Source organism: Crotalus tigris, unplaced genomic scaffold (genome assembly GCF_016545835.1).
Source record: "Crotalus tigris isolate CLP2741 ecotype Arizona unplaced genomic scaffold, ASM1654583v1 scf7180000017568.13789103, whole genome shotgun sequence".
NCBI classification, from domain to species: domain Eukaryota; kingdom Metazoa; phylum Chordata; class Lepidosauria; order Squamata; family Viperidae; genus Crotalus; species Crotalus tigris.
The window spans coordinates 213,526-226,922 of record NW_024096479.1 but is presented as its reverse complement, the minus strand read 5'-3'; the positions used below and the strand labels follow the sequence as shown (position 1 = coordinate 226,922).

Genomic DNA, 13,397 nt, shown 5'->3' with positions numbered 1-13,397 from the left:
TTTAATCTCTTTAATGTCCCAAAAGTTATTTCTTTTCATTTTCTCTTTATTTCTTCTCAGAAACGGCTTCATAAATTTAACATGTTTCTTTTATAAATCTCAAATAAAAAAAGTTATCCAATTCAGTCTTTTGATTTGTTGTCTGTATGTCCCTTTTAATTATTAAGATAACAGCCATTTCATTTGAAAATCCAATGTTACATTTTTTTTTCATACTGTTCTTGTAATGTGCCATTTTTAATTCCACATTCACAGCAGCCTCAATATCTACGTTGTCCTCTTCTATCACCTCTTTTAAGTCCCTTTTTATGATAACAGGCAGTCTGAAAATATCCTGAATTTTTCCAGTTAGAATATTTTTATGATAGCAGACCATCTTAAATCTAATTTCATCCTAAATATCCTTGAATTCTTCCAGTGTCAGAGTATTCTATATTAGTGGGTCTCTTTGCCTTTAATTATTACTATAGTTGTTTCTGCTTCCCTGTAATGTCCAACTTTCAAAGTTTCCTGTTATTATGTTTCTTATTCTAATCAACATTTTCCTACAAAAAGGTTCTGATCTTTTAGTTTGAAAATCAAAAAGATATATGGTCTTTTAATAAAATTTTTAAAACCCTTAGATGGATTTTTGTAACTGAAATCTTACTGCAAATCCATCTGACTCCTTAGTCCTTTTATAACTTTCCAGAACTCAATGTTCTAATCATTCTTTTGCTATTTAAGTCCTAAACCTTCTTTCAAGAAGAAGGAAACTCACCCAGTACAAATGAAACTTTCCTTTCTGAAGGCCACCCTCCTCTCAATATGTCTAGAACTTTGGATCTGTTCTTGAATTTCAGTGATATTGTAGTCCCTTAGGTGTCTGAAAGAATCAGAGGAAAGATTCAATTTAATATTGAGAGGGTGAACAAAATTCTCATTTTTGCTCTCAACGCTCAAGATAAATATCTTCCTACCAGCACAACGTTTACACCTACTGACAAGTTGAAGGTGATCCAGCAGACATTTGAGGAGATCTCACAGAGCGTTCTTGAGTCTCTTCATGAAGATTTCCTTTGGTCCATGGATGATTTGTTTCCTGTTTTTCTCTATGTGGTGCTACGAGCCCGGTAGGTAAAATTCTGCACTAAATCCTTTAATTGTAGGTATAATTATTCCATCACTGTTCTAACTGATACAAGCCATGGGACCCAATTGTGCTTTATTCATTAACTCTGATGCTGTTGGAATCCTAGCATAACATATTTTAATTAATCCTCTTCTGAATGGGCTAGCTTGAAAATATATTTAAATCTTATTTAAATACAGTAATTGTATTTTCTAAAAGGTCATAAGATTCTCTGGCACTGAAACTATACAATGAAACTTAAAGCTGTATCTTTTCTTTTGAGAAGAAATGCGATGCTTTTCCCACACTTCGACTAAAACATAGTTATTGTTGAACACCTGTGATAATCTTCCAGTAGAAAGTGAGTTTCAGTGAAAGGTTCTTAGGCTAAAACAAAATGCAATTATAAAATTGATTAGGAAGAAATACAATTACAATATATAACTTTATGTGATTTTAATACTGATGTTTAGGTATTCATCGTTATTCCTGAAAATTTGCTTTGTGGTTGATTCCACAAGAGATGTTCAATAATATATTTTCATAAAAAGAAAGGAATGAAATCTGCAGTGGTGTGCAAATATTTTGAATTTGAAACATTTTGGGTTAAAATGGCCCATTTCACATTCCAGGCATCCCATTTTTAACTGAGAACTGTTCCAAACGTAACTAGAAGTTCAAAACAACATTCTGGAATAGGCAAAACAGTGTTGGAAAATTCCCCACAAAATCAGTATAACACATTTTAAATTCAAAACATCCCTTTTCTGCTCATTTTTTTCTCACACTCCAAGTAATGCATTTGCTTATTGATAAATGCTGTTTAGTATAACTATTTTTCTTTTTTTGTGGCAGGATAAGAAATTTGGGGTCTGAAGTGCACTTGATTGAGGACCTCATGGATCCCTATCTCCAGCATGGGGAGCAAGGCATTATGTTCACAACTCTGAAGGCATGTCTTAACTGTGTTAATGTTTTTTACATGTCCAATTATTCTTTGCCTGTCTTGCCTCATTGCTACTGACAAGGAAAGAATAGCTGGTTAAAATTATTATTATTATTGTTTTTTTTTTAAAAGAGAGGCCTCTTTAAAGCAGCAGTAATTATGCTAATCTAACTGAATATAACCTGGACAATACCTTGATGAAGAAATGTTACTAGCTAGTAATATTTACTTCCATAAAAATGGATCTGAAAGTATTTCCTGACAAACCCTTAAAGGCATAAAGGGTTTAAATGGATAAAGTTTATTCTCTAAATCTAGTTCAGTCTGGCTTTATTTCTATTTTGGGGGGGGGGAATGGACATGGCAATAAACTTTGCCTAAGAAGATAGCAGAAAATGCACCCACAGTATTCACTTAGATCAGGCATGTCAAACTCGCGACATCATGTGACGTCGCGCAACGTATCGGGACTTTTTCCCCATTGCCAGCAATGGGTGAGCACAGTTTCAGCGTGACGCATCCGGCCCACAGGCCAGCAGTTTGACATGCCTGACTTAGATCATTTGACAATCTCATAGTAGACTGGCTAAATGGTAGATTGTGCCTTACACGGAGCTCTTATCAGGGAATTCCTTGGGGAGAGGGTTTATCCTCTTTTGTTAACATCGCCATGAAACCACATCAAAGGTGAGGACTGAGCTGCTATCACTCATCTTCCCTTCTCTTTTTCATTTAACTCATTTGAAGGAAGTACATATCCTGAATAAGTACTGGAGCATTATAATGAATTAGATAAAGGCCAAGAAAGAATTTAGTGCAGATTAGGCATCTGCTGTTCATGAGAAGGTCTTCTATCCAGGTTATGATGTTCCATCTCTTTTGGAAAGGGCCAGATTTTTAAAAATCAGACTCTTAATTGAATGGTGCTCCTGGACTCTTGTTCCTTGAGTCATCACTGGCCTCAGTGATATATTTTTATCAGTTTGGTTGCTATTTCACCCAAAACCCACTGTATAGGAATAGTTCTGCAGATAAACACACACATACATGTATACACATATACACATGCTGCTTTGGTGATGGTTAGATTACTGCAGTGTATTGGATGTGAGGTTATCTTTGAAGACTGCTTGGAAATGTCAGTTAATGCAAAATAGAATATATTGATTGGAAGTTAAGTTATTAATAGGACAATTATATAATGTTAGTGTTTTATCAACTATGCTGGCCTACATGATACTAATTTTTAAGTCCTGGACAGCATAAGGCTTGAATATCTGCATTTAGGGAGCTTTTTTTTTTATTTAAAAGAAGAAATGTATTCTGCTGGAGGACCTTTTCCAAATACTTTGCATAGTCTTTAGAGAGTAAATAAAAAGTAGAGCCCCCCATTTTAATTGTTGGATCCCTCTGGGTCCTTCCTTTATGGCATGCGTGACTGCTACTATGAACTCCTTTTAATAGTAGGTTAAGTTATTCCTTTCCTCCTGAATAGTTCTGGGTTTGGCTTTGTTTACTTATATTTACTGGGATAGATGCCTAAACATGTTTTGGGGAAATCTTTTTGTTTTCTTTTCTATTAGTCATATTTAGCATTTTATTTTTCATTGTTTTATAATTTTATAATCCTCTTACTATTGGCAGATTAAAGTATATTTAATCAGATATATTTGCTTATTATTTTTCAAAACTTTATTTCTAGGCATGCTATTACCAGATTCAGCATGAAAAGCTTACCTAACACATTTGCCTTATGTGGAAGACTCGCCTGAATTAAGTTTTATTCATCCTCCCTGAAATACTTCAAATGAAAATAGTCGTCATTACGGTCAGAAAAAAGCAAAGATGTCAGATCAAAGAGAAAGAGATAAGATTCGGAAAGCAATTACATTGTGAAAAAAATGTTAGAATTGCATGGATGTCAAGAAAAAGAAAGGTCATCCAGGAATGTGCTGCTTTTGACACAGAAGAAGTTGAAAATGTTGTGATTTTGAAGAACTGAAATGCACTATGGAACTACTGTATTATTTTTAAAGAAGCTGCCTAGGTTTGTGTGTCACTGGGAAAAAAAGTTGACACAAACAACCTTCTTACTAAAAAAAATAGTTTGTGAAAAAATCCTCTCTGTAAAGTTATAAATAGAAGTACAAGTGCTTGCGTGAAATCAAGATCTGTTGGATTTACTCATTCCAAAGTGTTAAATATGTGGGAGCTAATATTTCTTTACTTTTTTAGGGGGGGGAGGTGTTAAGGGGAGCTTAGTATTTAACATCAAGGAACATTGGTCATTGTAGAAGTCAGCACTGAATTTAATATTAAAAATGTTTACAGAATTCTTATTTCTTCTAAGCCTTGATGAATGAAGTTTATAAGCTACAGTTGGAATGGTTTACTTGACAATGGTGGACTTCATGTTACAGAATGATAAAACTGCAATCTTACTAAAGATGTCCTCTCAGGATTGAAGTATTATCATTATGCGATTTTGAACTGCTATTTCTGCAATGCCGTTTGACAGAAGGAAACCTTGTTACCAGCAACTCTATGTCATTGTTCTTGTCACTTTTTCTTTGACTTGTATGGGTAGCTCTCATTCTGGATGAAACAGGTGCTGTTCTTTACAATATCAGAAATACTCCCCTGGTTAAATTTAGTTAATAATATTCAATACAAATAACTTCTGGACATCAGAATCATGCTTGTGCGTTAACTTCTTTTATTAAAAATACATTTTGGTGGAACCTGTAATTATAAATGAAGCTGTTTTCATAATAAAAATACGACTAATTCTGTCATGGCTTTTGTTGCAATATATAAATTGCTTTTTGGAAATGTAATCATTTCAATGTGAGTTTTCTGCATTAACAGGATAGTTTGCTATCCAATCACTAAAGTAAATAAAAATCAATCCTACAGGATTGTTTTCCATTTTGAGGCTTTTTTGGGGTTTACGGCTTCTTTGTCTCAGGAGCAATGTGGAATGCCGGCAAAGGAACGCAACCCGTGTTGTTTTGTCCCCATGACAGAATCCCCTAAAGCCTCAAAATGTATCTGCAGGCTGCCTGGTACATTGCAGCACTGCTAGGTGTACTGTGAACTTTTAATAATCAAAACATGTAGCCACCGACCACAAAAAAAATTGAGCCAGTCTTCCATTAAGGGCATGGACTCACAAAAATTTAGAAAGCTGCCAAAAAGAATCAATGCAATTAACCTAGCTATTATTTGTAACATGTTTTGATAATAAGCAAGCACATAGTCAAGGGATCTAGCCTAAGTGCTAACATTTGTGCTTCTGTATTTTTTTAAAAAATGTATTTATTTATATGTCACCTTTATTATTATTATAAATAAGGTTGTGAATATACCTAATACTCCTCCCTCCTCTTATTTTCTCTGCAACAACAACCCCGTGAAGTGAGTTGGACTAAGAAGGCCCAAAGTCATTCAGCTTGTTTTTCATGACTAAAGTAGGACTAGGTATGCAGAAAAAAAAAACTAAATTCTGAATTCTTGGGCTTTAATCCAATGAATTTTATTAAAAGCTGTAAATATGTGAATTCTGTCAGAAATAAAATTTATTTTTGGAAGTGCAGAATTCTGTAGTTGTACAAAAGAATATTTCATATGCGTTATGTTAGCTGTTACAAACATATGAGTTAGTCTAGATCTCCAATGCAGATTTTGAGCTTGAATACACAAAAAATTAGAGCAGAGAAGTGTTTGAATGTTAACAGTATACATGTTTGAATGTTTGTATACAGAATAGGGGTGGGTAATCTGGGATCCACAGGTCATGTGTGGATTCTCATATTGTAATTCCTCACATCACCCTGAGATGAGCTACCAGTATTTATTGATGAAAACTCTGAATTTTTTACCAAACAAAAATAGCCTCTACATATTCTTATTTTGTCAGGAAATTGAGAACTACCTTCTCATTAATCAACAGGTGGTTAGTAAATGGATCAAGAAATCCATACCCAATGTAAAGAGAAAGGTAATTTATCCAGTTGCCAAGGTTTTTTTTATCCCCTTTATCCCTTTCAATATGTTTGGTCAATAATATTGCAAAAATCTAGCTTGTTTTGTTGTTACAAGCAGCAGCTAGACGAGGCTTGATAATAGAACACTTAAGCCTCTGCACCTGGCTATATTTTCTATGGCCCTGGAAGGCTATTTGAAAAAATTAAAATGTAGACCTCTACTTCTAGGAAAGCTGTACACACTGCTCTGAAGTTTTAACGTTCTGAATTTGCATTCACCAAAACATGCATAGAATGGATATGGTCTCTCATAGGCATAGGAACACCTAGTTTCAAAGAACTACTCTCCCTCCAGAAATCAGATGCTTTTCATCTATTTGCAGCTATGTTCTGGGGAGCATTCAAGTCAGAGGATCTTCAGTTCAAGAAGAATCAATTTCTTTTTAGTGGAATGAAGCTTATATTAAATATGTTCAAAGATCTGGTAAATAGCAAATAATGGTAGTAAATTTCTGCATTCAGGAACTCGAATACATATGTTTTGCTGAAGTGCAAACCTGTCTAGAACATCATTTAGATTGACACATCTGAGCTAATCCAACAAGGAAAGAAAAAAAATGGCCAGGCTCTTGCATAGATAGAGGTGTCTCTATCCCTTTGGTTGTGCTTAAATAGAAGAGTGAATAAGGTGGTGATCAAGATGACCCAGTACTAACTCCAAACTATGCACTCTTCATTGAAAGAATAATCCTGCGAAAGAAGGCAAATATACGTGTTCCAGGATAATGTTACAGGATCCAATCTGAATAATACTGGTCTAGAATGAGCTGTCTTCCAATACCTCAGACACTTAAAGTGTCAGTTATAGTACCTCTGTTTGATCAATTTCAGTTTCTTTATTGTTGTCTTGCTTCCAGGTATGGGTCAAATGCTTTCACTGTTTCAACAACTAGAGATACTATGGAAAAGGAGAACTGGATATTTTTTTGTATCCTGACTATTCATTGCTCTAATTTCTGAAAGTTTGTGTGCTGCAGAGAGCCCAAGAGAAACTTATAGCATTCCACAACTAAATATCAGGTGGACAAAGCAGTGCTGCTCTGTAGAAATAAGCTCAAGAGCACAAGGACCATCTTACTGTGTTCCCAATTTCCATCCAAAAGATATGATAGTAACAGCCCTGAGAAATCAACAGGAATACCCACTTTTAGTACAGATCATTTCTCAGGGAAACCAGGGCAGTTTTGGTGATGAAACTAGATATGGCTAGAATGAAATGATCCTGCAAAGCTGTTTCATTTAAGTATGTCAAGGTAATGATTTAGAAGCTAACCAGCTTGTATAATGTGAAATGAAAGATGCAATGTTAGGAATGACTCAGAAGGAGTCTGTATCCCTTTAAGAGCTTGAATATAAAAGGGAAGGCCTTGCTGGAGTCTTTCTAGTCGTTTGGCTGCTGTAATTGCTATGTATTGGAGTTCGCTGTTTCACCATGTGTATTTATCTTGTTTCTAGTGTATATTGTAGATAGTGTAATATAAACCACCATTTAATACAAACCACTGTTTACTGTATTTACTTCAGCACAATAAGACTGTGCATGTTCTGACAAACTACATCTGCAATTTATTGGGTGCAATACTATCTACTCTATCATTTTGACTAAATAAGGAATCTTAGGGATTGGTAACAATGTATGGGCCAAGGAAGGAATCAAGGAGGGGATGCTGCATTAGCAAGTTGAGGGTTGTGTTTCTCCTAATGGTTACCGGTATTTTAGTTTAGCTGTATTGAATCTTGTTTGGATTGAACATATACACTGTAATAAATACATAGTTGACCACATTGATCTCACCATAATGTACAGTATATAATGTTAAGCTGAATACCAATACCAACCAATTTTGCTGATATCATCTTACAATAAGGAAGCGTCTTAAAGTGCAAATAGAAAACATCCTCCAGACTTCTTGCTTCTAGAGACTGATGGGAGTTTGTCTAACAGCAGAAGTGCCAGCTTTCTTACTGAAGTTTGTTCTTTAGGCTATATCTAACTGATACCACCTAAAAATGTATGTCTTTCTCCCTTGTTAGGGAAAAAAAATATTTTCACTTGAAAGACTCCTCCCCCTTCCTGTATTCTTTAGAGAAGCAAGATTAAGAGCTAAGTACTAGTAATCTGAGTTACATAATTTCTATGCCTAAATCCTTGCACTTCCTTTCAGCTTCAGGCATTCAAATTGCTCCTCTGCCTCTGTCAGATGATCCCCTTCGCTGATCTTCTTTCTGTAGTGATTTGTCATCTTATGGTATTACTTCTTAGACACTGGACAGCTAGACTTAATCAGGCACACCTAGTGCATTTCCTCCACTCTATTTTTTTCAGCTATCTCTTCCATGGTAGCATCCAATTCAACAAGAAAAAGAAAGAAAGACTGCTCTAAATAAAGGTTCAAAAAAGGGACAGTAAAAATGATCATCCTTCCTTTCTTGTAAGAAGATTAATATATATCCTGCTCTACTAAAGTTTTCCATCAGCAGAACAATCCAGAGAAAAGGGCTGCTACCTTGATTTGGAAAATCTGAAGACAAGAGACAGCGTATTTTATTCCAGGTTGGCATTATTTTTGCTGGTTGGGTACTGTTTTCTGGGATTTTCTAGCACAGTTAGATATATTTCCTACTGATGGCTGCTTAGTTGGAATGATATCTTGTTTACAATTAATTTATGCAGCAACAGGTTCATGTTTTATTGGATGAAAGGATTTTAGACCAGAGGCTCATTTAATTGCTGGCAGTTTCTAACTAGAATCAAACCCATTTTAGCAAACCAAGGACCAAGAAATTAGCTAAACTTTTCTCCAGAGACTATGATTTGCCCCCCAAAAATATTAACTTTGGAGTTATTATGTGATGAATGAAAGAATCCCATCAGAGTTTTCTATTTTGTTCTTTTGTTCTGTATGAGTTTTGATTTGTAGGATTTGCAAACTGAATCTCAAATGTTCTTTTACAACTTTTCATATTTAATATTTGATTTAAGTAGGGAGATTTTGCATATATAGAGCTATTTCAATATCTGGAATTTGTAAAGAAACATCTAGAATTTGTAAAGAAAAAGGAAAGAAAATAGAAAAAAAAGAATATGTGGCTGTTTTTTTGTACAATAAAATGTTTTGTGCAGTCATACTTTTGAGATAATATTGATGTAGCCTTTTGTTTGCTGCTCTTTATTTCCAAATAATTCCCACACAAACATGAATTCATGTATTACACATTTTATTCAAAAATGTAGAGGCATGGAAATTATTTTTTTTCTAAATGTCTCTAGACAATGTAAGCTCTGTGTGGCTGAAACAGCAAATCCTCTTGTTTTCTTTTTTAATGCAATTGCTCAGCTGTTGGTTTGTATGCTTGCAGAAGACTCCAAAGGCAGAGGTTGTGTTCAAGATATATTTATATTATGCAGGGTCAAAAACATCAGCTTTTTTTCTTTTGAAAATGCAATCCCTTCTTTTGATATACCTGTTGTAATTTCTGATATACCTGTTGTAATATTTAGGCTTCTATATTTTTAGGCTTCTATACATGGAACTTCACTATTGTAAATTGACACAATTGTCCATTTGTCTGCCATTTTCTGGCATAATTCAAAAAAGAACACTTTCTTCTTATGGCAAAGGCATGCAAGATTAAGGTTAATACAAGTATAACACAAGGGAAATCAGGTTTCATGTGAACAAGATTTTTAAAAATTCTTTTTAAATACAAAATTGTTTAATGTAGAAGGGCATAACATCAATCTTTTTAAATCAAGTTATTAAAAATTAAATATAAAGAGATATCTATGAAAAGTTGCATATGCATAGCTATATACTGAACTTCAGTTAAAATATTAAATGGTTAAGTGCTTAAGATATAAAAGATTAAGAATTATTTTAGGTTATTAGATAGCCTTTAGTTCTCTTCTGATTATAATTTGTGAACATTAAATGTTCACTAATTATAATCAGAACAAAACTAAAGGCTTTCTAAGAATCTAAAATAATTCTTAATCTTTTATATCTTAAATATTAGCAAGTCCTATATGGTGAATCTTTCAGAGACCAAGTACCCAAACTGCAACCCAAAACCTACTTATTGATTGCTGGGTGCCAAGTGGGCATGGCCCACTGGGTGGGCGTGGCTGTGGTGGTCATGGCAGACTGGATGGGTGTGGCCAAGGTGGGTATGATGGGACCGTGGGCAGGAGGCTCGTCCTGCGGGGTGAGGCAAAGCAAGGCAGGAGTGCCATTGTCACAGGGCAAGGCGAGGCAGGGATCGGAATGGCTGCTACCCGACACCATCACCCCCGCACACAGAGGCCACCAAGCGCATGGGGGCTGACAGTGTCTGTCAGCAGCCATAGCCTGCTGGCCCCTCAACCGGCACACTCTGGGGCTCCGCAGCCTACCACCAGCAGAGAAGCCACCTCTGAGCTGGATGGATAGCCGACAATTTGAGGAGGTAATGCAGTGGGTCGTGCCCGGGAAAAGGAGAGCATGTGAGGCCAGGAGGGACGGGACAGAGGGGAGGGAAACCAGCCATGCTGGGGTGCATCTGGCCATGTAGGACCTCGGTGAGTTAGCAGGCAGCTGGTTGAAGAGGGACGGTTGCCATCTCCAGGGCATGGTGCGGGTGCCCACAGAGAGGGCTTGAGTGCCGCCTCTGGCACGCGTGCCATAGGTTTGTGGTCAAATCCCTTTTTATTTATGTCTAGGTATGTGTAAAAAGGACTTTGGATCACATAGTCATGGTAGCCATTTTGACTTTTGAGGATCCCTCATGGATATTTCTATAAACTGCCCCCCTTTGTCTTGCTTTGTCTCTTGTTGGTTCTTTCCCAATTAGAAGAGGGGAGTTGCCTATGGCGGAAAGAGTATAGTACTGGTTGAGAAACAATGATCTGATTAAAGCTGCTGGCAGACTGCTGGATAACCTCAGTTATCTGTGAGATGATGTTCCAAATAAGTCTAGTGAGATGAGGGGAAGAAATGAGGTACATTGGGAAAGAAAGACATTTCAGATTCTCAGCAGCTTTACCTCAGGAAAAGAATGCCACCTGTATTGTCTGCCATTTAAACTCCATTAGGGCTTTGTTCATTTGAATAGTTATATGTTGGAGAACGTTGTATGCATTTATGCTTTAAATTAATTTCCAGAACTATTGCTTCTTTTTTATTATTTTAATTTGGTTTATTTTGTTTTATTTCTTATTTTGTATTCTATTCCACTAAAGGGCATTGCATACCAAAACAACTAGACACAAAGATAGCTTTTTCCCCTTGTGCTATCACTCTGCTGAACACCTAATTCCCACAGCACTGTCTTATGTCTACGGATATTTATCCATGTAGTAAGGCTGTATTACTATTACCCTTCTCATCTTTCCTCTACCTTCTGCTTATGATTATTACTTTGTTGTTCGAACGTATATTGAGAGCTTAAGAACTATTCTATTCTATTCTATTCTATTCACACAGGTATGTATTCATATAGAAATATTTTAATAATTAACTATTTGAAGTCCTCCAAGTGATCTTTTGTCTCCTTTCTAATTAGGCTTCTGATAATTACATAGCAGATGATCCATCCAGTAAAACTAGCAGAATTTCCAAGAATGAGTAAGATGCACAGAGTTGCAGCTTTGCACAGCAAGGAAAAAGGTACAGTCCACTCATTTATTCCATTTTTTAAAATAAATGCCTGGTTTTTTTTTAAAAAAAAAAAAGAGAGAGAGAAATCATTATAACAGCAGCTATTATTTTCCTTATTTAGATTTATCTAGCTAGCCAGCTATCAAATTCATACAATTATCTATTTCAAGAATGTGACTCTGGGTGATGTACAGTAAAAACAAAATAATAAAAACATATTAAAATAACCATTAAAAAAACAAACATGTAACAAGACCACAGAAGAGTGTTTAAAAGGCATTTTGCAATCTCCCTGTCTCCAAAGATTACCAGGCCTGCTGGAAAAACCATGTTTTAAGGACTTTCCAGAAGGCCGGTATGAATGGGATTAATTTCTCCACAGGGAGTGGGGGGATGATAGTCCAGTGGGCAGGAGCCACAGCAGCAAAAAAGTCTCTTGGGTCCCATCAGATGGAACCCTTAGGACTCATGACCCATAACATACTTCACTCCTCCCAGATTTGATGGGATGGGTAGATGTAATTGGGAAGAGGCAGTTCCACATATAACCTGGTCCCAGGCCATGTAGGACTTTAAAAGTCAAAATCTGCACCTCAGATTGGACCTAGAAGCAAACTGGCAGCCAATGTAGGCTGCAAATTAGAGGTAGAGTACAACATGCGTTACCCTAACATGCATAACTGCCTGCACTGCAGCATTAAGTACCCATGGAAACCTTTGAATACTCTTCATGGGCAGCCCCATGTAGACCACATTACAACAGTCCATTCAGGAGGTGACCAAGGTGGGAGTACCTGAGAGCAGAGCCTTCCAGTCCAGGAATGGGTGCAACTGGAGCAACAACTCAAAGTTGCACAAAGGCCCTCCTAGTAACAACTGCCATCTGCACCATGTAGGATAGCAGAATAAAGTGACAATTTGCATAACTGGGAAGTCAGTTTATCACACATTTATGTCTGTTTTAATTTTGGCAAGCCTTGTAAATAAATAAATAAATACTAAGGGAAAAAAAAGATTTACAACATACTGTAGTCTCCCAATTTTGATTATGGCCTGAAAAAAATGCAGGGTTCACATACACTTTTAGGGTACATATATACCTTCAAACCATGCCATTAAATTAGAACATTTCTAATCCAAAACACAAATTATAACAAAAAAAAAAACATTTATAATCAGGATAAGGAACTGTTTGTCATGCTATAATTTTTAATTTATCTTTTGTCCAAATAATAAAAGATCTTTGTATAAATACCCTGTAGAAGTCATATCACTGATGTGTCTTTTGGGGTTAGGTTTATGACACATTCTGTCTTTGGTCCGGCACAAAATGAACTTTTTTGACAAGAAGGATATTGATGGTGTATTATATGAACTGCTCAGGTCTCCATGGCTGCAGGCTCTTCTAAAGGTAAAATCTCTTCCAAAAAGCAACAGCTGCAAATTTTGTGCCTTCCCTTGGTTATTTTGCACAGAAACAGACTTCTCTGCTTTTAAGAATTTCTAACTTTAACTATTTTATCATTGAATGGGCTGCAAAAACAAATGACAGAAGGCTTATTCCATTCTTACCTTCAGAAACAAATAATTATTACAGTTCCATAGTATAAACCCATTTTAATTTTTGCCTAACTCAAATTTTAGATATTAAACTACCT

General features: G+C 35.9%; 2 protein-coding genes across 17 annotated transcripts in view; both read left to right on the top strand.

The window, feature by feature from the left end:
* The window catches only part of ALS2 (alsin Rho guanine nucleotide exchange factor ALS2), a 46,579-nt gene extending 41,723 nt beyond the window's left edge, over positions 1-4,856 (top strand). For all 9 annotated transcript variants that reach the window (XM_039354470.1, XM_039354452.1, XM_039354435.1 and 6 more), the window contains 3 exons: positions 963-1,112; positions 1,967-2,063; positions 3,760-4,856. In XM_039354470.1, coding sequence (XP_039210404.1) covers positions 963-1,112; positions 1,967-2,063; positions 3,760-3,798 — 286 coding nt within the window. In that variant the 3' untranslated portion in view covers positions 3,799-4,856. The remainder of the gene's footprint in view (positions 1-962; positions 1,113-1,966; positions 2,064-3,759) is intronic.
* A 3,401-nt stretch (positions 4,857-8,257) lies between these two features.
* Positions 8,258-13,397, top strand: part of MPP4 (membrane palmitoylated protein 4) — a 28,520-nt gene continuing 23,380 nt past the window's right edge. For 7 of the 8 annotated variants that reach the window (XM_039354361.1, XM_039354389.1, XM_039354379.1 and 4 more), the window contains exons 1-3: positions 8,258-8,657; positions 11,645-11,748; positions 13,035-13,150. In XM_039354361.1, the coding sequence (XP_039210295.1) occupies positions 13,070-13,150 (81 nt within the window). In that variant the 5' untranslated portion in view covers positions 8,258-8,657; positions 11,645-11,748; positions 13,035-13,069. The remainder of the gene's footprint in view (positions 8,658-11,644; positions 11,749-13,034; positions 13,151-13,397) is intronic. The other variant, XM_039354408.1, reaches the window with a different exon arrangement.